The following is a 25383-nucleotide window of genomic DNA, read 5'->3' as shown; positions in this document are numbered from 1 at the left end:
ATGTAACATACCAAGAGTTGTTGAGAGTAAGTTTATGGGTTATATGCCATGTTTTGCAACAAGAAGTGAATGGTTTTGCAGGAATTGTACAGATCTGCAAAATAAATAAATCAGTGCGCTTGTAAGTTGTAGCGGAAATAGGCAATAATTCATAGATACTTATACAAAGTAGACGTTACAAAACTCCGAGACTAATACCCAAATTATACCGTGCTTTTTTCGGTTTTAAACACGGCTCTTGAGAGTCTGACTGTGATTGTTTGTCAGTCATAATTTCTAAAAGATCAGAACGATAGCAGTTTTGACAGAAATTTCTAAATAATTCGACGCCTTGAATAACGAAGCAGACAGCCGTTTTGCCAATGATTCAGCGTTTGACAGAATAGAAACCCCGGTAGACGATATAACTGCACACGCTGAAATACATGAATTCGGCGCGGTGAACAACATTTTGACACGGCGCCGGCAGAGGTTTCAAATACTTTCACGCTCGAAAATGCTCCTTTTTAATATTCACAAAATAAAATCAAGCAACCGCGGCGGATCCAGTGGCTTCCGCGGCAACTTTCATTTATTTATTCTGTGTGTTAGCTCGAGAAAATGGTCACACTTGAAGCATGAGCGCTCCGGGCGGCTGAATTTGATATTTAAATTTCCAGCTAAATTCCCACCGTGCAGCAGCGAGAAAGTTAAAAGAAGATGAGCCGGTTACGTTTCCTTTCTTAGTCATTTTGGTGCGCCATCACGCTCGCGGCGGCTAATCGTGAGATTACAGTAGTTGACCTAATTGCTGTCTGGTCACACACACACAGACACTGTTTTTTTTTGCATCGATTTCGTCAAGCCGACGAGACAATGCCGAGGCGAGGAACGCGTTTTCAAAAGACGACCTTAGCAGCATTAGAATGTTGATGGAGATAACGATTTTAATTACTTAATGTGTTACTCCGACGAGTGCCCCTATTATTATTTTAATGCCACTCCACGTTTTGACAGCAACAGGTTCACTTTCCATTGATATTCGGCTGTCGAAACGCTTTTTTATAGGTTTGAACGAGTCATTGACCCACTGCTGGGCGAGCGATAGTGTGAAAATAGCCGGGAAATTGTGAAATCCGAGCAAACTGGATCATTGCTAATGGGGTGTTTGAATTTCGTTGCATGTTTGTCTTAGAGATTATGACCGCTCTCAATAGCTCAAAAATTGAACTAAACCAGAAAAAAATCAGATTACAAAGAATTGGTGTTGAGGAAAGTAACTTTTAATCTTTAAGTTCACATAAATTTTAGCCAAGCCACTATCAGTTATGCTAACAGGAAGTTTGATAAATTATCGATAACAAAACTTTATGATAGTGCATGTGTTTGATTGAATTTGCAAGATTAAATGCTGGCATGGATTTTTTTCTTACAAGAATGAATAATATAAAGATTACATTATTTCATATTTCATTTGCATTACTCTAACTCATATCGCACAATTTTTGAACCAATTTTTTTAAGTTCCGCCAAAAGAGTGGCACGTGTATTGCACGCCTGCATTATTTCCCATTCGTGACGCAGTTCCCACGCCTCTCTTTTTATGAAATTACAAGTCTTTGTGTTGATTTTTACATGCTGACGTGACGAAAAATCTTGTATTCGTTTGAATAAATGTATTACGATGCCACGCTTTAATTAAACACGGGAGGAACGTGTTGTCCGACGTAGGAGGCTGGAAAATTATGCACGGTGCTTAATTTTTTCATATTGTTTACCTTGTCGTGCAGGCAAAACCCGTTAACGCTAATACGGATCATTTGCATCAAAATTACATGAAAATGTTAAAATGATGCCGATACGCACGACAGGGATATTAAAAATTATCATGCATTGTTGAGAAACTTCAGTGCAACTTGTTGTACCAACGAGTAACTGAAACTGGACAGAAAAAATAATTTTAAATCTCAAACCAAGCATGAAAATAAATCTAATTAAAAACAGATTACGTAAAGAGCAGCTTTTCGCTTGCACATTTGAGCATCGATTAAAAGTTTTAAGTTAATTGATTCAAATTGCTAGGGTTTAAGTGTTTCACATATTGCTTTACGTTTGATTATCTTACTCTCATTTAGGAAAGTTATTGCCTCAGTTTCGCCTGAAAGTGCCTGCATTAAAACCTTCCTTTCTCTTGGCAATCTCACAATCAGAAAAAAAGAAATAAATGTGAGCTGTTTTTGAGTTGACATTGGCGGCATTTATTTAACCGGCTGCACACATATTATACGTTTTCGCATGCACACACGGCCATCGAGTCTCTGCTTTTGCTGCTCTTTTAATCCCGCAGACGCCGCTGCTTTATTATCGCAATAATAAAACGCGCGCGTTTCGCAATCGGCCGCCGCGCATTATTCCAATTTAATGGCCCCGCCGCGTCCGAAACGTGTTTTCCACCTCACATGCAGGCAGGACATAAAAAATAATTACTTGTCCGTGTCGCGGCCAGAAAAGGACGAGCGAGAGAGAGACGCCGTGCACAAATTGCTGCAGAGTGGAATTTTCTCATGAAATATAAGGGTCAGTAGAGCCAAAAGCTGAGTGACTGGCAGTTTCGCATGCGTTTTAACTGTGCATCTCATTGTCCTGCCTCGTAGGAAACTCACGAAAAAAGTAGCAAAAGAAGGAAAGTGCTGACTGCGAGTGTAACAACCTTTGTGCAATGCAATTTTGCCGACTCATGAGAATTTTGAGGTGATTTCTCGAAAAGAATTTTCCCAAAAACAGCACACTTTTCCAGACTTATAAAATCTTAATTTCTTGTTCAAGCGAGTAAAAAGATGCGGTCTGCATTTACTCCACTTGAACGTGCCGCATAAAAAGAGGATTTTTCGCATAGCACGCAGTGAAATCTGTCGTCGCACGCGGGGAAAAAACGCACCTGCACTCTCCGCTTCTACTTTCCAGCCATTCCGCACATTCCGCGAGCAATTATTTAATGGGCCTGGGAATCAGCGGCGGCCGCGGCTCCTGCTCTTTTTGCATCAAACGAAGGAACGAGCGAGCGCACGTATATAAACAATTAATTGCCGCGAGCGAGTGGCATGCCTGCCCCAGTGGCATCTTCCTCCGAAACGAGTCAAAATTGCTGCTCCTCTTACTCGCGCAGGGGGAAGTTGCTCGCCGGTCTGCTCGGCCGCGCCAGGGTCACGGTCAGTCATGACTCACTCGTGCCATGCGAAATTTCGATCAGAATCGGCGTGCTTTCAGCGCAAATCAGGTGTGCACGAGCCATTGTTCTTGCGAGGAAAGCTCGTGGCTCATTAGGGACGACAATTATTATGATGTCGACCTCGCTTGCCGCCGGCCATTTGCATACTTCATAGGAGAGGCCCAAGATCCAACGCTAAGAATGTGCGAAAGTGTCTACCAATAAGTCGATTTATATGTCTGGCACCTCAAATTCTTAAAAAAGCCACACTCATATTGTAATCAAAGCTATTTTTATTTTAATTTTTGGCATTAATTCTTGTCTGAGCATAACTTATGAAAGGTTTTTCAAAATTAAACTTCAACCGACAAATTTTTCTCTTTAATATGTTTCAGCCTCTCAAAGCACAATTAATCATTTAAATCAAAATTTTGCAATGTGCAGAAGTGCTGCAATTAACATTATTTTTTAATTTGAATTATTCGAACAATTTTACAGTTTATTTCCCCGTCCAGATTTTTCGTTCCTTTTTTCTTTAAAAATTTATTATTATTACGTTAATAAATCCTTCGGGTGAATCATTTAAATTAATTAATCTTTCTGGCACATTTACCCAGCCTCTATCTCGAGTGTGTAGAAATCGAGCGTGGAATGTTGCGACGGTTTTTGCACGGCATTCATTGCCCGGCTCGGTCGTGATCGAAAGAACCTTGGCTTTGACTGTGTGTTGTTAAGAAGATCAGAAATGATAAATAAGATTATTAGTGTGCATGTGCGCGGGGCGAGTTTTCTCTCGTGGAGCTCTCTCTGCGTTATGGGCGAATTAAGGCAGGGCCCGTCGGCACGTGCAAAAGAGTTTTCATGCGTGACACCTGTGAGGTTCGGGCGACACTCTCAAGCTCAGTGAAACGCCGACAGTGGGCGCTGTAATCCGCTGCAGACACCTGTTTGCGTGCGTCGGTGAATCAGATCCTTCTCTTTGCCAATCGGCCTCAAATTGTGGAGGATGAGTCGAGATTGTAGAAAATTGGTCTCGCAGGAAGCAATTTTGCGAATGCGAATCGAAATTTCCTGGAATTCAGAGTATACATGCGCCGAGGACCGGAGGTTTCCGGAATAGGCAACCGGCTCCACAACAGATGCGAGCAGTTTGCATAGCCTCCAGTGCCCGGCCGACTGGTGGAAGACGAGTTCCACTTTTTGGTTTACAGTATTTAAAGACATCCATCCATCCTGTTCTTATCTTAAATAAATTGATTATGTTTTCTTCAAGTGGGCCAAATTACTGACGCCCCGCCCAGTTCATGAGCCTGAAACTTATTTAACTTATCTGGCATTAAAGACAAAGTGTTCCCATTTAAGTTCCGCCGCCGCACCTTGCGTGCAATTTTCTCTTTCTCGGCTCTATATTGCTGCTGTTTATTTGCTGCTCGCATAGCTCGCGGGACGGTAATTGGCAAAATACACCTGTGCCATTACCTACTCTTCTGCGTCAATGGACGGAATAAAAAAAACTACTTCGTAAATATTTGTGAAAAATTGTTCATTTCTCCTGCGCAAATGACTTAATTGTCGGCCAGTCGTGGTGGAGAAACTCCCGCCGGCCGTTTGCCCCTCCAAGGATCTTCAAATATGGCTTGATGTAATAAGGCGAATGGCCACCAGAATGCAAATCACACAATTTCGCCGACATTGGACTCACTGCCATAGCGGTGACGCACGGCATTCCTTTGAATTTGGAATACTAATTACCGACTAGCCATGCAGTGACAGCATCAATCAGACATCCCTGCTCTGACTGAGCGAGCACAATGGCTATTGTATTGGGCCCGATAGGCTGCGAGGTGGTATTAATTATCAGGTCATTATGCACTCAAGGCATTTAATTAAGCCCTCGGCTAGAGGACCGTGATTATCTTGTGGGTTTAATGATTGTTAAACCACCGAATTCAATTAATTTGTGATGGACTTGGCGCTATTTCACGCAGCACTAGATGGAGCATAAAAATTTATATAGCACGGGAAAATGGGGCGTAGTGCAGAGCATTGCTTTTTATTATCTCATTGCAAACAGGATGAGGTGCTGTAGCTGTGGATGTTGTTCCCTCTCCTCTGATAGCGAGCGAATAAGAACCCATTAAGGAAATCTTCATAGAAATCTGCCATTACCCGAGTTCAAAAGCCTCGCTCTTCTGAACACTCCGTCCATATATTTATATACTATCAAAACGAATGGGATTGTCCCGGCCGGCGTTGTCTGATGCTTTTTGGCATGGCCATTACCGTTTATCACCTAGCCGGGGGACTGTGTGGTGTAGCACCAAAAATCCCACGAGGAACCGATTTTTCAAAAGGTGGGCCCGCCCCGGGACACCTGCGCGTCGACTTCGCCAATCGTGTGCCGTCGGCCTTGACTTTTTTTTGCAGCTCATCTCCTTACGTACATGCAAACGCATACACGCGTTCTACCTGACGCAAGCTCAGTTGACCCCGTCAATGCCCTCTGACCCGATTAGCACTCCAGGTGATAAAACAGCCACAACACTGGAGATGAGTTAGCGCCTTTGACAGCCGAATTTCGTAACGTATGCGAGGTGTGGCCGTCGCCGCGCGTTATTTCCTCTATCGCGCCGCCGCATGCAAATGAGCCGCTTGTTCGCCAACCAACAGCTAAATAAGAAAAGAAAAAAAACGCAATTTCACCGGACCGACATATATCGTCATTGTTTTAATAGATTTTAGTTTATTATTTTCGCTCGGCTGTTTTGTTGGCGCGGCTCTTCCTCCTTCCTGTCTGCGTGGCGGCTTATTTTTAATCCTGTTAGTTCGCGCACAACACGAGGCACGAGACGACCAGATTCACGTGAAAAATTTCTACTGCTGCGTATTTAGTGTGGTATGACTGTCTATGCAAAGACATATAGGAAAGGGTGTGCCTCGCTAGCCATAACTTTACTAGCTTATATATAGATCTAAAACTGCTCCCTCTGTATATACAGAATATTATTTTGGCTATTATTAATTTTTTTAAAGGACACAGACATAAAAATTTGGTATGCTTTCAGCGAAAAATTTGAATAGTTTGGAATCTGTCAATTCATTAATAATTTAAACACTGGCCAAAAGAGCAGCTGAAGGTAGCAAAGTTCAGGATGCGCCAGTTGTTGCCTTATTTGCTTGTTGGATTTTATTTTTTTGCTAATTTTAGCTGTACCAATCAATCAACAAAGACTAATAATAAGGACAAAAGCAATATCATATCATGCCATCACGATTTAATGGCAACTAGCTTAGAATTTCAGATTTTTGGGCGGAAATTTTAAAATATATAAACATTTGTCTTTGAAATCTGCATTCCTCTCATAGACAAATTTATGAGTTCTCTTTGCCTTTCCCTTGTCAGATAAATGCGAGTCTGCAAAATGTTTTGCACAACAAACCCGCAAACCGCGAAAGTCACCGCGTAGCCACAGTGCCGCCCAACACTCTTGTACTTACTGCAGCCAGTGTCACCAGCCATTAATAACAAAGTTTAGCAACTTGAGCGACACATCAAAGGTGGGGTATGTAACGGAAAACGCTTTTTTGGCTTCTTGCATAGCGTGACTGTGCACCGGCACACACATACACACACACATACGGTCGGGCAGCCACACCACTACACGATTCGCTCGCAGTGCACGAAGGCGAACTGTTGGGACGAAAATAGTGCGGCGGCATGGCGTGTGCGGTTTTCGGTGCGTGCTAACTGACCTTGTCTCGGAGACACAGTGCCGAAATGCGGTCTTCGTCGGTGACGCTGGGCTCGCAGTTCTTCCCCGGCGCCAACTACCCACGTCATAGGAGCCAGCATGACTCCAGAGGCGTCGCTAGACCTCGGGCGCCCCCGGAATTCGCCCTCGCAGGTCACATGCGACGCTTCTCGACCAGCACAGTGGCCTTGGGGCCCAAAGGCAGTGCCCTCGTGTCTCCCAACAGGTGCACCCTGCTCCTGCCGGACAAAATTGGCTCCAGCAGCGACACCGGACGCGTCCAAGTCGCCCCCAGGACGGCCAAGTCGGGCATGCACAGGGCCAGGAGTGCCTCTAGTCTGCCTCTAATGGTGCTCCACTATAACACCGGAGAAACTAAGGTGCGAAACTGAGGGTGTGACCATTGCAAGTTCACCTAAGACGATAGAACGTTAGTTAAAAAATAGAATCAAAGTACTATATTTTTGCATTTTTTTCCTATTGAAGAGATTAATTTTTATTTCGTAATTCTTATAAACGTTTCCAAGGTTTTCTTTGTTTTGTTACATCAAAATTTTCGGGTGAACCAACAATTTTAAGTAAGTCTTACAAGACACAAATTAGATCACAATTTCCATTTTTAGGCCAAATTTATTTTCGATGAGCCAATTTTAGATTGATTTATTACAAAATTACCCTCCATCAGTTCAGTTTTGTCCTTGTTATCGATTGCAAACTTAATTTATTTAATATCTTTTTATCTGGCGTAAAAATCTAGGTTTCATAGAAACTGCACGAGATATTTGCCCTTAATTGCGGTGCTTCTCTCTGAAAATATACACAATAAAGTCGTTTCAGCAACAGATAAGGTTTCAATTTGTTAATCTGCAACATTTTGCAATCAAATAACGATCGAAAGCAGACGCCTCATACTTAAATGAAAAATATATAACTCTTCAAGCGAATATAGAAATCAATCTTTTATCGATGAGGTAAGACGGACCACCTTGAATGAAATGAAAAGTTGAAAATACTATTTTTATAGAAGCGATTGATTCGTAAATGTTTCGAGATTTATGAATATGGGAGGATGTTTCGCTCACTGTAATCATCGCTTTTTTACAACGGCTGTCAATTATCATAGACGGAGTCGCATAAACCTACTCAAGAGAATAATTTGCAACTATTCAAATATAAATAGCTACATAGTTATTCCAGAACAATATGAAAATAAATCAATCTTGTCATTGGAACGCAAGCAAGACAAAGTTTGGAAATAAATTATTTAATTTAATAGCAAGCCAATCAAATTTAAAGACCGGTTTTTTGCAACAACGCCTTCTTAAAGGAAAAATAATTGTGGCTGTGAGTATGCGAGTGGTGCAACAAAACCGCTGTTCGGTAATATCATTTTTTTGTAATGTTCCACGAGTCTTATAGTGTGTAATTAAGTAAATCAATAATAACTCGCGCGACGAGGAAAAATCTGCGGTGTCTTTCTCCGCTACATTTAATTATGAACTCGACACAATAAGTGCGGATAATTACAAATTTTCCACGGCAAATTAATTCGCAATACCCCAGCATGGTCCCTCCCTGACTTAATGCCAGGCGCAATATGAATGAAATTACCAGCAGAGAGCTTTCCTCACAATCTAAATGCTAATGACGTGATCCGAATACAATTTCACACTCTTCTCTCGCGGCTGCCGCCATCGCACATTCTTGTAATGAGTAATTCTTGCGTGGATTATCTCATTACACTCTCAGGCTGGTTGGTTTTCCCTTGCAGTCTGCTAAATTGAGGTTTCTCGCTTTTTTAGCCGAGTCTCTGCGTGATTAATTGGAATTCATACTCCTCTTGTAAATTATTAAGCCTTCACATCGCATACTCTTGAACATTATCTCTCCTCACTGACTTGCTAATAAATAGCCTGGACGTCTATGAAAAATCGTTTCACGTGGTAGGTAAATTCGTCGAAACGTTATTTGCATAAGCCCCTCCTGCTAGAGAGGAATTCACGTACACTTCGCACGCAAGATTTTGTTTAGCAATTTTCGATTGTGGAGAAAAGCAACACGCAGTTTTACTCATGCTATCCCGGATGCTGCCGGGCAGAGACAGAGAATCTCTAACTTTATTGTCGCAAGTAGCCAGTGTGGAAACTGCGGCGCGTCAATATTTGCATTTTGCGCAACGTTTGCAAACTCTCTGGTAATCGCAGTCAGGATTTGCTTAGTGAATAACAAAATGATTGAGGCAGTAATTCTCTTTAGTAACACGCAAAGCTTCTCTTGTCCTCGCAAACAACTGCGGAGAATTGAGCTAAAATTACCTTGCTGCGCAATCACAATCACACTCATATCTTAGAATTAATTGAAAATATTTACAGAAGTTACTGCGAGTTTCCTTTTGAATGAGGATAAATTGTAATAACACGTTCAACAGAACATATGAATTTTTACTAAAATGCCATAAATTTTCTTTGAAATTGAACAAAATGTCAGCAAGGAGAGAAAATGCAATTCCAGGAAAGTCGATACATTCAATTATTAATGCAGTCGCATCGAGTGCATAATATTAAATTCAGTGACCTCTGGCAGAAAGCGGTTTGGTTCCGCCCTGATGGCATTCAGCGCGTATCCAAACGCAGAAACTGCACGCCGTTTCGAGTGACAACTCCAATAACATCATTTTCAATAACAGGACCACTTGCTCGCGCTTGCTCCCTTCCACCTCGGCAGAAGATGTCACGCGGTGACTTTTACTTTCTCAGAGTTGACAGATCAAAGGAAGCTCGCGCTGCCTGCCTCTTTCGGCTCACTCTAATTGAAAATGCGTGTTGCCACAAACCCGATTGAACAGCCGTTTGTGCCACGTATTAAAAACGTCCGCTGATAAATAACGAGCCACATTTAATTACCCCCGGTACTCGGCAAATGCTGACTGGCGTGCAATTAATCATTCCCGCCGCGGTGATGCGACCATTTCTCATTCGCGAAACCGGCGTCTTCGGCTGGTGCATGAATTTCGTGCCCGACTCGCACTTTGCTGCCGACTCAGAATGTGTGTTGCCGCTCACATTCACCGCTCGGACGCAGCAGCATGCGAATGAAACGAAAGCAGACCGGAATCAATCCAGGTTATCATTTTGTATGCACCGTGCAGGACGCCTTACAAAGTGGAATAATTTCACAAACGTCGTCCACGACAGAGGTGAACTTTATTGCTCAAACGTGTGCGCACTTGCATTACGTGCACTTTGCTGGCCAAAGGGGCACTCCAAGGTCTTCACGGCCTCTTCGATGCACCTTCAAGTGACACTGAAATTCTGAAAACGAACGCAATTCGCGATGCAACGAGACGTTACTAACAAAAATTATTTTAAATTTAACTCAAAGATATTGAATAATTATACCGGCAAAGGCATATTATGTTTCATTTTAAAATTTTGCTATATTCTTAAATGTTTAAAACCAATTTATTTAGCTTAATTATCGTCTCTTTTACTTTTAATTTGATCCTTTCAACCCAAGTCAGTTATTTAGTTAAATTTACAGCTATTCTCTATATTTTTTATTCAGCCAAGCTCTCATTCGTTCGAACAAAAACTAAAATAAAAATGATGAAATCATTTTGTTGAAGGATTCTTTTCTAAAATTACCTTAAATTTATCTCCGTTAAATTTAACAAATTCATCAGGGGGGGAAATAACTACATTTTAGTTAGCTAGCTTTTAAATTTAGTGGTATTAATATTTGCTAAAGCAGAAACATTGACAGCTTTACAGGATTTTACGATTCGTTAAGTTTACAGCCGAGCTTAGAAACAAACTGCCTGAAACTTCCAATTTTAATCAAGCAATTAATTGAAATTTGCAATTGTTTATAATAACAGCAGGAAACGAATATTTTCTTTGATGCGTCACATCCTTATAAACAAATAAAATTCCTCTTCTATTAGCAAACGCCCATTTGCATATTTGCCCGAGTAATGAGAGGGCAATTTCCCTTAGCACTTGAATGCGTTTCCAATCGCGATTGCAAAATCACGACACCTCGTCCCCACCTTTGCATGCACGTTGGAAAATAACAGTACGCTCGCTCGCACACATGCTGGCAGAATTTTAGACCCGCCTAGAACACGCTCGCACCCATCAATAAACAAGCCGTCACTTTATTAATAACGGCCACTTATTGGAATGAGCTGCTAATGAACAGCGATAAATAAAGACGGCGCAAATAGCTGAAAAAGCGGCGCTCTTTGCGCTTGACGAGTGCATCCTGGAATATTCGTTGGGATAATTTTGGAGCGGCGCTCGCTTTTAGGATTGCCACAGAAAAAATATGGAGGCTGTGAAACAAAACATCAGTCAAAGTGCAGCGTGTATAATGAACTGCATTCCTGCAGCGCGGGCCATTGCCGTTGTGCAACACTCGCACGCTTCTCACGGCGTAATCACAGGGAAGGCGCACCAACTGCGCGTCAATAATCGCGCCTAACAAGGCGTTTTAATTGTCGACGGCCGGTTTCAAAAGAGCAGATAGAGGTGCCGGCAGTTTCAGTTTATTAATTGAAAACGCTTTTATATTTAATTACTATTCGTTGCGAGACACTCAAGGCAGCTGACAAGGTGCATCCATTTGGGGGTGGTAACTGGATTTCTTTAAGAATAAAGTACAGGTGTCATAATGGATCCCCGTTCGCACATTAAAAACAAACATTTTGTCGCGTTCGTGCATTCAAAGTCTAGATGTTTGCTTTTGATAAAAACCAATTTTAATTAATTATTTAAAATAAATCATTGACACTCCAATTTAACTTATTACAAACGTAAGGAGTGCCTGTTAGGTGCATATATATGTTGTATAGGCAGAAAATCTCGAACATCTTTGAGCTCTATTCAGCCTTGAATGCTTGGTGTATATTTAATTCACTGCGGGTGTCACTTGAGCGAAAACAAAAGAGTTGCCCGACGCAAATTAGGCGTTCAAAATTATTTTGGCAACGGGCCAGTGCGCATACTCACGCGTTAAGGCCCGAGATCCACTTTTAAGCTATCGCAGTTAGATCTGTCGTCCAGTTGTGTGACACCAAGGGCACATCTGGAAATGGACATAATGCATAGCAAGAGCAAGGTCATTTGTAAGACGCATCACTCACAAATCAGGTGCTGCATTCCTCGTCCCAAAGGGTTAATTCTCTCCTCTTGCGTTGTTGCTGCGAGATGAAAAAAGAAGAACGCAGATGCATACGTAAAAAGCTGCGCTGGCTTCTGTCCAAGCGAGAGACGTGCACAACAGGTGTCATAATTTGCGAGCACCGCCGAGTTGGGAGGAAAATTAATTAGCTCTGAGCAGGAATGCACGCATTGTTTCTTTTCCGATGCGTGGTTGTCGAGCCAGCAGATGCTGGCTTTTTCTGATTGCGAGTGCTCGCTTTTCTCGTGCATGGTAATTGCATCGTAAAATCGCTGCCAACACGACTGGTTCGATTTTATTGGATTCTGGTGCAGATTGCGAAAGGCACTAAGTGCGGCAAATAATGGGCCAGCTCCTTTGTTGAATTTTAAACTCGTCCAGCGAAAAAGATCTCGTCGAAGGGAAAATTCTTGGCTGCATTGCAAATTACATTTTTGTAGCGGATAAACGAGGACTCGTTCCTTTAGTTATCAAGCGATCGAATCAAATTTACTTTCAAAACAAAATTAAAATTGTTGCTTTACTCAAGGCTTTTTCAACCATCAAATTCCAACCAAATAAATCTTGAGATGAAGCTTTCGCATTTCTCTCATGTGAGACAGAGGAATGGAAATTATTTTTCTGTTGACTAATTTGAGAGACGTTCAAAGAACCGCGCTTCAAGTACGTGTTTAAAAACAGAAGACAAATTGCCTCGTCTTGCGTTTGCGGCAGGCAGAATTCACGGAACAAGAAAAGCCATAATTTCACACCTGTTCCATAGGCCATTACTCAAACCGAAATTTATGCATATTGCGTTACAACAAAAGCGGCTGCCGTGCTCACTCACCTTGTTTCTCACATCTCATCTCGTTTTCCAGCAAGCCGCAAACAAAAAGCAGCCAACAGATCATAAATAAATAAGTGCCGACGTGCACCACGCTGATTTATTTGTTCCACTGCTTTTCCGTTTGATTTATACTTATTTCGGAAAGCATCGATCGCATTTTAATCGCTTTTCTCCTTCTCTCTTGTGTTGCAGGTGAGTACCACGCGCTTTGGAAGTGAAATTTTCTCTCGTCCAAGTGTAAGTAAATATCGGGGAGGCCTTGAACGAAATGCTCATCAATGATGAATGGAATCTCATGAACACGTAACATGTGTGAGAAGGAAAGCACACGCGCTTTTTTACACCGGGAAAGAAAGTTAGGTCGAATGCAACGATGAAAATTACGGCCTTACCGCGTGTAATTCGTCTTCGGCTCAACAAGGGGTATTCTGATAACCCGGCCGGCGACCATAATGAGCCCGCGCGCTTATATAAATGTTTAACATCGCCCCCCTGCGAGCAGCAGCATCAAGGCTTTCTCTCTGCTCAGCCAGCCTTCTCGGTAAGACCATTTTGTATCAATGATAAAATTACACATTGTGCGAGCGTCTTATTGTTAGATAATGGATTATCTTGCTGTGTGTCATATTCCATTAAATGATAATTGCGGCTGAGGCAACGCGCGCGCTTATAATGAACGCCTGCCTGCGTGGGAACGGTGCACGGATAAAAAATGGAAATTAGACTGCTTCTCAGAAGATCAAATTAAAAATGATGAACTTGTTGCGTTTTGAATGAATCAGTGTTAATTGGGGGTTTCGTGTGGAAGTGATATTCTCTTTGTCTGCTCTTCAAAGAGTTGAATTGATTTTATACAGTAATGGGTAAATTTTAAAAACGCTTGGATCAATTCAATTACTTATTCAGCTATTAAATCAGATACATTTTCAGTTTGAAAGAAATATGGCCATCCGTTTGAATTCAAACACGATAAATGTGTCAAATAAACATCATTTTCCTGCTCATGCCATCAGTTAAACGAAGCAGCCGGCTGGGGTCTTCCCTGAAACAAATGCTTATCCGCAACCTTGAAGTGTAAAAAGCACCATCGCGTCGAGAAGGAGAAGACGAGGAAATTCGTGAGTGGAATTGCTGCGTGTGCTCGCGAGGAAGATGAGCGTGGTGTTTAACGTGGGTACGGGAGGAATGCCTAAAAACGCCAAGTACGGGCGTTGAATTAAAATGTGTACCACACAAACATACGCAGCACGAACTCGGCTTATCAATGCGGCCGATAAAATTCCCATGGTGGTTTGGCATGTCAAAACGATGGGCTACTGAAAAGTAAACGGAGGTGTGCAATAAAAAATGTGCTGCATTCCATTCGGGTGATCGAAATAAAAGACAATGTGCGTTTGAAATTCAAATAATGCGATAAATTGCCCGCGAGTTAACAGCTTCTTGGAAAATTGGCGCTCGAGCTGAGAAATTTTTTCGTTCAGCATCTTATAAATAAATTTGGGTGGATTCTCGCGAACTGCCAAATGATGAGAGCATTTCCACAGATGCACTAATGGGAAGGTTCTTTCTCGCTCGTTCAAATCTTCTTGGAATTGGACTCGCTTCCTTTATTTTTAGCATTTCTGTCTTTTACTAAAACAGAGACTCAAAATAAAATTTTGCACAATTTATTTCTTGGTGAGCACATAAAATACTTTAGTCCTGACACTAATGTAAAATTTTTTGCTTGAATAATAAGGGTTGAAAAATTGCACATTTTCTTGTAAATTCAGTATTTCATTTCATAAGGGACACGGAATGTCCGCGAGTTGTTCGCTATCACCGTTCGCCCATCTCGAAAGAGGTGAAATAATAATTAAAAAAACATCAGTGAGTTTTCCTTACTGTCGGTTTCGTTCACCTTTTGCATCAGCGTCAATTTTTACAACCGACAAAATGAAACCGGCTCTAGAAATCCTCCTTTTAAGCGTGTTTTAATATTCAAAGCTCCTGCTTTTCAATTTTATTTGCGGAGCTTGCTTTCAGAACAAAGTGAACGCACCCCGCAGGGGCCAATATTATTCAGAACAGGTGACAGGGCAGCAGCGGGTCGCCAGCTTCATCCGAGAATTCTTTCACTGCGCAGACTGCGCATAAAAGAAAGATCTCATGTAATAACTTACATGGAAGAAGCAGAAGTTTGATGCGAGTGAATATAAAAAGGGGGAAGATAAAAAGCGAACGGCGTTTTCCACGGTCTCTTGTTGTCAGTCTGGAAATCTAAACCCTCTTGAAAAGAGATTATAAAATATAAAAAGCTCCGCGACGGTTAAAACCATAATAATTTCTGCTGCTTCAGTAGATGCACTTTTGTGTTTATAGAAATTTCCTACCTTTTTTTCTGGTTAGTCGGTCGTTCCGTCGGGCGTGTTTCGATTCGGACTGCTGGCTGAGGTGTGATAAAGTAGAGGATCAAAGGCGTGCATGTGATCCACAAAAAGCCGGCCAACAAGAGTGTTGATGATGCATTATCATTATCTTAATATATGACGCGTAAATCCTAATTTTATTCACATGTGAATCTGTCCCTCAAATACAGAAAATGCCTGGTACTGTTAGAACTTAAAATTTGTACTCACTCAATTTAATTTATCTCCGTTTTATTTATCAGGCCCAATTAAAATGGTAAAGACCTCAAGTTTGGGGACATTAAGATTGGGATTAACCTCGATTCGAAAACCACAGTTTCTTGGCTCGAGAGCTCTACAAATAATGCGTTTGAATTTCGCCTTCAATGCAGTGTTGCAACGGCCCTTGTTTTCCCATTATTTCCAAACGCATGATAAATTATCGAAAGCAGTGCCAGCGCAGTAGCAACAGCAGCTCTGGAAATAAAATTGTCCATTAACAATTCAGAAATAAATCACCGGCTTTTGTGTTCGATCTCTTGCTGCATAAATTCGATTTTATTGCCCAACAAAAGTTATCAGCAGCGCTCATTATATGCAAATCACGGCATGCTGTAGGGAAAATAATAATAATAATTGATTCGCTGTCTCCGCGCCGCTTGAAACGTACATACACATACACATTGTTGCTCAGAACGGCCGCGTGCATAAATCGCCTGAAAAATTAGTCGCCGCGATAAATGGGCGAATGCCTTAACGAGTACTGCTTGCTCAATATAGCGCGAGCTGTATGGTTTCAACTCGCATGTGTGTGTAAAATATATATACATGTACTCACAAGGATTGGAAAAATGCATGTGTGTGTGTGTATGAAGATATAGGGGGACAACGAACCTGCGACGCAAATAATGCTGCCACTGGAAATATGAATACATCCAAGCGCAGCATTTTTTTGCTCGCTGAAACGTGAGTGCTTAGGTGCGCATTAGTTATCATCGCGAGAACAACAGCTACTTGTAATTAGATCGTTTAACAAGAGAAATGTGAAATGAGGCACGTCAGAGAAATGCCGTAATGCAATTTCGTTGTGGGTCCGTAAGAAACTCTTGAAAATGTAAACTGGTGTACAGCTAATACAGAAAACAATAATTAGAAGCAATTAAAATCTACAATGGTGCTCACAAGGAATGCTGTATTTGAATCACTATTTAATTTAAATCTTATTCCGAAGTCAGTGTTTGTTTAATCATAATGAATTTGATTAGACTCTATTTGACGAGATAAAACGATCGATGTGATATTTTTTTACTCTTATTTTTGATAGATCGCTTATTTTTTACAAAGCATCATAGCTATTAATAAATATTCAGTGGGAGCCTTGAATTTTCATATTTGCATTTTCTTTGATTAATGTGAATTTACAAAAAAGAAGAGCGTGGTCTGGATTAGCCAGAAGCCAATGTGGATTGGCTTTTCAAGGCCCCACTCAATTCGGAAGAACGCAACAACTAATTCAAAAGAGAGAATAACTTCCTGCTATACCGCATCCGAAGAGAAATTGATCAGCCGCGGCGGAGGAATGGACGCATGTAATAATAAAAGAGATGCACAAACAGCGATTGAAAATGCATCGCGCCTCAAATAAATGATTTTCCGGCCGATTGGACGCGCGGTGTGACTAATGATGATTTCCATTACGCGCGGCGTGGTCAATCAACGAACGACACGCAAAGCGGCCAGCAGGAGCTCATTTGGCCGCGTTGCATTTTTGGTTCTTATAAATAAATGGAAGCCGCTCGCGGTGTTGCTGATGACGATCATAATACTGTAAAATAATAAATTCTTGTTTATCATTATATATTGGGGATAAGGAATGCTGTACCAGTAGACCTTGATAGTTATTGGTTTTATAAGCCGACGGACGATGCTGCCGCTCTCTGCCGCGCGCGCGCTCGCTCGCTCGCTCGCGCATTCGTGAATATTATATAAAGAACGTAATCTCTCGAAACGACGCCGTGGAACAGGTGCTTGCGCTTTATCCCTAAACGCCGGCTATTTAGGTTAAATTTCAAAGCCGCTGCGTTATTTATTTGCTTAAATTGCTGTCATACCGCCGGCGCAACTTGTGTAACAGTGTTCGTTGCCAACAATGATTCTTTTAGCTGCCAGTTTCATGCATTGAGCCAAGTAGAGAGGCGCAAATTTCGCAAGGGTCGCTTTGCGCCAATGAAGGACGTTAAAAATACGTGTGTGAATGTTTTTGTTTATTTATTTTGATCAAACATGTTTGAACTGATTTAAACTTTTAAATCATTTCATAAATGCTTATTTAATAAATTGTTTTTTTTTTCAAATACACAGTGCATACATAAAACCGTAAATTTGGAATCTCGCAATGCTCCTAAAATGAAAACATTCGTTCTCACAACAAAAATGAGACGGCAGATTCACCTCTTTCTTGCCTGAAATCGTTTGTTTCGAAATTTCCATTTTGCGCCTCTCTGAAATCACAAACGCACAATGTAACAATTCTTTTTACACAGTGTGTGAAGGTACTGCAGACGCAGACACTTGATGTATGTGGCAAAAGCCTTTGAGCACCTCAAGGTATTTATCTTGCGTCTGCTTGAATCGAGAGGTACACCCAAGAAGTGACCTTTGCTGCCGGTTGCAAAACAAAATCGCAAGTGTGTGTTTCATTCATTCAAAGATCAACGTACTTGAGCAGACGACGCGCGTAATTTTTCTCGAGGCACGTAAGCCGCCGACTTTCACTCTCTCATTTACAAAATCAAAGACTGGCACTCAGCATCGATTGTCCGGCGGCGGCTCAGGTGGAAAGTTGCATGCTTTGCTCGTCAATGGAGCATTTTATCTGCGTACGAGGAAGTGAGTGCAGCTCGACAGCACCTGAATGGATGACACGCACATGCATGCACATCCACGTGCGCAAATTCACTTCGTGCTTGCGGACATTATGAATGGACTCTAGTTGTTGAATCATGCAGACGAAAAGGGGAAAGTGGCAATAACTCTTATATATTCAAAAACCTTGAAACGCCGTCGCTGCTTGTTTATTCTAATTACGCCTTGTTTGATCCGACTGGGCGTGATTCCAGATTGAGAAATTTCTAGCTAATGATATAGTGCTCTGCTTTTGGCACACGCGAAAACCACTTTGTCAACCGGTTTATTCGCATTGCAAAAAAAACGTGCAAATCTCGAGCTTTCATCTAGTTTTCACTTTTTTTCTTTTAGGGATTGGTCTATCTTTCACGTCGTTTCGAATTTAATATGCCTGTTCTTTTTCAGAGCGCAATTTTCAAGGGAGAAATAAAACAATACTCAAGTTGATTGAGAGCCAATGCAGTTCATTCCGCGCCTCTGCAAGTTACATTGAAATGCGATCCAGACCTCACCCAAACACAAAGAAGAGAATGCAGGCCACTTTCTTGTTGTGTCCAATAAAATAAGCGAAGCTTTTAGACTCACGCGCGTCCACTTGTTAGTTATTCTCTTAACGGCTAAACGCGGTGCCACCTTCATGGTGTTAAAAAAATCATATTTTTTATTGCACCCAACGTGCGTCACCGTATTTTATTTTTGATGTCACATCGTGCGCGCACAGGCTGCGATAAAATAAAACGCCTTTGTCGTCTGCTGGTAATTTAATATTTCAATGCTGTGCAGGAAATCATTAAGATGTTGAAATCCCTTGGTGCGTACTTGAGATTTTTCCAAACAAATTTAGTGCTGCCGCAGATCGAGAGCAGGCCGCACAAATTCCAGATTACTGCTGATAAAATTCCGGTCCTCCCTCGATTGTTACATCAAATCGTATTCGTTCCGCGGGAGCAGAGTAGGATATCAAACAGGGCGCAGCACACAAAGGGATGATCAAAGCGGATGGAGAGAAGATCGCTGCTCTCTAGCATGCATGCATTCCTTAAGAAAGACCTCTCGGTTGAGTGTGCAGTCGTGATTTTGTATCTGGCTCGTTACGGCAGCAGCAGCACACCTGCGAGTAAGTACAGCATCCTCCCAAATTAAGGTGCGTTGCTGTTGTTTGTTGCGATCGAAAATGGTCTCTGCCTGAATGTAGACCACGAGCAGCATTAAATTGTATTGCAAACTCTCCTTACGCCAGACACAACAGGCCAGGGGAGCGACCGACTCGATGGGTTGAACATATTGTGTGTGTGTGTGTATACTCGACACATGCTGTTCTCCGATCAGATAATTTCGCAAGGGAGCGCGGGAATTTATTTGACAGGGTCTGTGTTGCAAAAGAAGTGTAATCAGAGAATCGAGGAATGAGGCTAATAAATTGAATTTCCTTAATTTTTAAAGCTTGGGTGGAAAGATTATGGGATACTGTTATTGGAAATTTTAAATCTAATCTGTTAAAGTGGAATGTTACAACTCATTTTTACTCACAAGAATGGAATGCTTTATCTCTGATGTCAAAAGGGAAGGATTTTCCTGAAAGTGTCAAAATATAACTGCGAATAATTTCTGATCCGATTTAGATTCTGTCATTAGACATAAGATAATGTGATGCGACCCCCGTTGATGCGTTTCATTTATCGCTTTTAACGGTCTGATTGTAATCACAGATCAGGTGCAGAGCAGAAATTCGATCAGCGAGGCCGAAAAAATCAGCCAGCCGTGCACATTATACGCGTTTTATCCGTGATGTCTGGCGCCGCGACCTAGACCTTGCCCAATCTTTTCTTACCAACTGTCAAGATGATTTTTTTGGAAAACCCATCAGACCTGACTTTTAACTACCGATTGCTGAATGTCACAACCTGATCTTGTTCGTAATAAAAAGTTTATACTTTCCACCCGACTGTTTATTTTTGTTGACGCCAAGCTGATCTGTTGGGTGATAAAGAGGCTAAAATCCTGCGCCTTCCCCTCAGGTGCTCGACCTTTTTACCGGCAAGGGCATAAAAAACACGTTGCCCTCTAATTCGGCGATTTTGATGGATCTAGTTGGTTCACGGATGCGATTGGCGAAGATCGCTGCCAACAATTATTCCAATTCACGGCTTGTTAGCTCAAGCTGGAATTAATGACGGTGCCGGTCGGGAACCGTGCATGATCGACCGTATGAAATGCTTACTTGAAAATATTAGAAGGAACGAAACGAGTGGTCAGTCTAGCAACGTATAAAGGCGGTGAGATGAAAATAAAAGTGACTGCCCTTATCTTTTCCTCTCAGCAGGCGAAATAATATTTTAATTCCCTCGGCCAGCTGTGGAAATCTCCATACTAAAACGTTTTGGATTAATTGGCCAAAATTTATCGGCCGGTGGTTAGGGCAGTCAAATCACGAGGAAAATTGCCGTGGAACGCGTGAAATTATGCACGCGGGGCCCCCTGAAAGATTTCATCCTTACAAAAGCGAAAGCTATAAATTGCCTAAGATTGGATTCCATATCTCGCTTGAAGAATGCAGATAAATTTCGCGACGGCTTAATTGCTGTCGACTGGACCCGTTTTCGGCGGCTGAAAATTGAATCTGAGCACGTCGTTCCGCGCGCGTAGCGCCGTGTGTGCTTTGCAGGCAGGTGCTGCTTCGCGGGCTGCATTCCACGCGAACACCATGCCCATGAATAATTTAAAACGCAAATCGTGCCCTGGCAACTGATACGAGATGCGAATGCGGAGATTCAAACTCTGATGGCTGATTAACATTCGGAGCACAGGCTGCGATAAGCGTAAGTTTTCTCGGGTTTGGTGGTAAAATTCGTCGGGAATCTGATTTCCCATTGAGATGTTAATGTGCGTCGACTGCGTGGGCTCGAATGAATGAGAATTGCCTTCCAGGACAGCAGCACAAACAAAAACCAAGGAAAAAAGTTAATCTATTGACAGCCTTGAATTTTAAAAACGCCATAAATTTGTCAACGTAAAAGAGGCGCTTGTTAAATCTTCCCAAACTGCGACTGATTTTGACTGAGTGCACAATTAACAAATGCGCGTTGTTATGTAAATGAGCAGCGCGGTGTTGCAAGCGTTCGGCAAACAATAAAACAAAGGCTCGGCGGCGGCAAATCATGCATAAAACTCTCAGCTTTTGATATTTTTTACAAGTGGGTTGCGAACGAACCCACTCACTCCGAGACGTAAACCGGGACACAGCAGACAAGCCCCAGGCTCATATAGCACTGACAGAAAATTTTGGAGACGAGTCCCATTGCGCATGATATTTTCTTATGTAATGCTGTAATATTCTAACGCAAAGGAGGACACATACAAGTGCCGTGAAAGATTAAGAATTAAATCAAAATACGCCTTAGGTTCTGGCATTTTTAATTTGCAAAGCTGAATCCTTGGAACAAATCATGGGAGTCGATACCCTTCAACCAAAAGCAAAAGAGCTTTTCGACTTAGGTCCGCGCGTTTATTTGCTAAACCAAGTGTGAAAAACCGAGCCCATACTTATTTATAGCAGGCGGCCCCGAGAGCAAGTGCTGAATAAGAAGCCTTTGCTGTGTTTGCGAGCAAGTCGCGTCGCAAGTGCGCTAAAAAGCAGTCTGTGCGCGCGGAGACATGCAAAGCCGAAACCCCGTCGGTGCTTTTCCGCTGCTGCAGCTGATTCCTTTCCGCGGACAACAGCAGATTTGCCCGTGCATACACCGGCGCAAATTCTCGAATCCGTCAACCATAATCGCATATAACACCGAATCGGACTCTCGCTCACCTTGCTTGCTGCACTTGCGTAATCGCAAATGTAATTAACCTGCCGGGTATTACGCTAATCCAATATGTGCGCGATCGGCGGCGGGATGAGCATTGGCGAAAGGGCTAATTGCTATCGGCTGCATGGGACTACAAAATAAAATTGCTGCGAACACAATGCAAAGATGAGTTGTGAAAGTGTGTTGGGCGCCTCTCTCGTGATTTATTCTCCTTTGATTCGGCGTGTGCAATCAGCTGGTTGACGCGCTAATTACACACCGATAACACAAACACGTGGTGATGAATTGGTTTTATTTATCGCTGATGAAGAAGACCCAACGGGCGCGGATTCAATGAGGCTTTTGATTGGATTTTACTAATTTGGCCGTAATTAAGCGGGCTTTGTGCCGAAGCTGCTGCCTTGGCGTAACTGTTGCTTAACAATCACGTGTCCCAATTGGACTTTCATCGTCGTCGGAATGAATTGATGAAAATGTAAATTGTTGTGTACGACATGCTTCTGAAATACCTCCAGCTTGCCGAGAAAAAATATGTTGCAAAAATATCTCTCTTGATGGGTTTGACATTTTCAAAGGAATTCCAAGCAGTTCCATTGTGATTTACAGGCCTAATTAAGCAGTCAAGAGCTAAATGGCACTTTTGTTTAAATCTATTAGTTCTGCCATGGATGGTTAAAAATTCGGATAGTTTCTCCATTGTTTAGCTCCAGTTCAAAAATGCCATTCGAATTTCGATCGCTGGATGGACGCAGGCTGTGCCTGTGAGAAAATCCTTTTGCTCTCGCTCTCTTCTCTCGGTTCACAGCAAATTGGGATGTTGCAACTGGGAGGCTCTTCTTTCTATTGAGCAGAGTCGCAGAAAGAGAACTTTTGATAAAGAAGTAGCAGCCTTGACGATAATTAAAATTGCCTCTCGTGACTCCTCTGAATTTGGCTGGCTGCATCCTAGCTAATGCGAAAACGGAACAAAGGAGCGGCATTAGTCGCAGACAATCTCGTCAGTGCGCCGGGAATTGAAAAAGGACTTCCCCGAGCGAGCACACACACATTCGGCAAAAAGGACGGGGCAGACGTGCCAACAATGCGATGCAAATTCGCAGTGACGCATCACAATCCATACAAATCCACTGTCGAGGCGGTTGCACAAAAAACGTCCTTCTCGCCTCTCTTGACACAATAATCTGCTCGCTGGCCACAAAAGTGAGACTTACCAAATGGAATCGCGTTTAATCAGGTAATTCGATCTACTGGCATATATTATCCCATTAATGTAGTACACCGGCGGACGGCGATTGCGTGATCACCAGGCGTGTGTGCGGTCTTTTTTATCGGTCGCCCCTGCTCTTTTGCCAATATACACTCTAACCGAGACACACGTATTATGTGAAATCAAACCGTGCACGCACAACAATACACATACCTGTATGCTCTGTAGGCAACATGATTAGGGTGGTTGAATCGGAACCACTGTACTTGAGTTATTCTGTTTACAAAATGTCACCGAAGATATTATTCTACCGCATTGGAAATCACTCGAAACTGCCTTAGCTCTGTTCTGTCTGGTCGGATTAGTGAGATGCTTCACAGGTATTTGTAAATAAAAATATTATTCCCCTATTCAATCAAAATCATTGGCTAAAACAACATCAATCTAAAAACATGATTTACGTCCTAGATATTTTTATATAACGTTTTTTCAGTTTTACTGTGAAATTCACACTGAACAAGAAACAATAATTATTACCGAATCATTGGCATTGTTACATTGGTAAAGTCGCCCCATTACAAAAACGTCGACTGTTTGGCCTTCAATGGGTGTTTGAGCTCCGCAACCCAAACACATGCATGTATTCGCACGCACTAATTGAATAAATGAGATTAGTGTTTGGCACCTATCTTTCATAGGGGCCACGCCTTGTTTTGGCTCGTCTCGCTTTTAAATATTTGTGTCGAGAGCAGCTAGCTGGCGTATTCAAGTTCACTGAACATTGTTATGACTGACGCGAGACAACGCACTCACAAACTAGTTACAATATTCATGGCAGCAGTGTAATTCACACCTGTGGCAACACGAGATCGGCCCGTGCGGTCTGCAGTTGAATTTTTCATACTCTGCCAGCTCGTTTGATTTGCGCCGCCGATCAAGGGGGTTGCCTTGATAAATGCAGGCTCGAGTGTTTTTATGCAAATTTGGCCTTGCTGCGCTTGGTGGGAATCGATAATCGATACGCTTTTATAATTTTCACATTGAACGGCGTGATCTGATTAGCGCGTCCGCCATGTCCTTGAGTGAACACGTTTGTCGCGATTTTACGCCTCCTTGTGCCGAGAAAATGTGTTTTCTCCTTTTTAATTTTTTATCTATCTTATTAACCCAAATATGGGAGCCATTTAAACTAATGAATTTTACCTGATGTATTATTGTTATTAGTTTTTATCGATAGGTTAAACTTGCGGCCTGCAAAATAATATTTTCTCCTCTTAGGCTAATTTAAAATATTACGATTTTATCCTTTATGCAAGTGATCCTATTAATTTTAATTAAAACTGCTTTTATTTCAATCTCTGCTCAGCCCATCCAGTGGGCTATGAGCTCACCGGGCCTCAATAACAATGGGGCCCGAGTGGCCGCAGAAGAGCTTCGGCCCAATGTGGCCATCTTTTCGTCCTCCGCACCGAGGTCTTTGATTGAAACGCCAGACATTTTATTTGTCCCTAAAGCTGCTGAAAGAAGCGAAAACCAGCAAGTGGCGAGTCGGCGCTAGCGCGCCTCCCAGCCTGTGAGCTATTTGAGCATTTCGAGTCACCAAATTAAACACCTTTTACCTTCTCTGGCATTGGGTAGCCAGTATTAGATCCCCGAACTGCTAAAATATCTCCCACTGCCTTGACACTCCTGAGAATTCCTTAAAAAGGCGAGCCAATGGGCTTCTTCATTGCAGTATTTAAATAATAAACGATTATCATTGGCCTCTGAATTAATAATTTAATAATAAATAAAATGGACGCTCTTATTACAGCTAAGAAAACTAAAATTTCATCTTTAAGCGTGCTCCCACGCCTAAGCTGCGGAGTAGCTGTAGAAATCTTATTTGAAATATTATTTGTTTATTCAGTAAATCAGCTTTAATAATTGGCGTTGACAAATGCGTCTCGGCGCATGCAACAGGTTGTGCGCCCACGCACTGCGAGTTTGCCTAAGCGGCCAGGGGCCCTCAATCTCCTCGCCCTCCCGCACACACCGCTAATGTGACAAGTTGGCCTGCTGCGAAGGAATGCGCGAATAATGCGCCGCCTGTCGGAAAACGAGGCTCGAGTTACGTCGTATAGCTTTTCT

The 25383-nt window shown here is 42.2% G+C and overlaps 1 protein-coding gene across 3 annotated transcripts in view; it reads left to right on the top strand.

The window, feature by feature from the left end:
• LOC135940030 (rho GTPase-activating protein 20-like) overlaps positions 1–25383 on the top strand; it is a 185486-nt gene that overhangs the window by 105777 nt on the left and 54326 nt on the right. Inside the window, exon 1 of one of the 3 annotated variants that reach the window (XM_065484673.1) lies at positions 6849–7319. The exons of the other annotated variants lie outside the window; for them this stretch is intronic. Within the exon in view, the coding sequence (XP_065340745.1) occupies positions 6966–7319 (354 nt within the window). The 5' untranslated portion in view covers positions 6849–6965. Of the gene's footprint in view, positions 1–6848; positions 7320–25383 lie in introns of those variants that run through there. 3 annotated transcript variants of the gene reach the window in all.

The sequence above is a fragment of the Cloeon dipterum genome, chromosome 3, assembly GCF_949628265.1.
Source record: "Cloeon dipterum chromosome 3, ieCloDipt1.1, whole genome shotgun sequence".
In the NCBI taxonomy this organism is placed as follows: Eukaryota; Metazoa; Arthropoda; class Insecta; order Ephemeroptera; family Baetidae; genus Cloeon; species Cloeon dipterum.
Note: the sequence above shows the minus strand (reverse complement) of the source record. Positions and strands in the feature narration are given on the sequence as shown.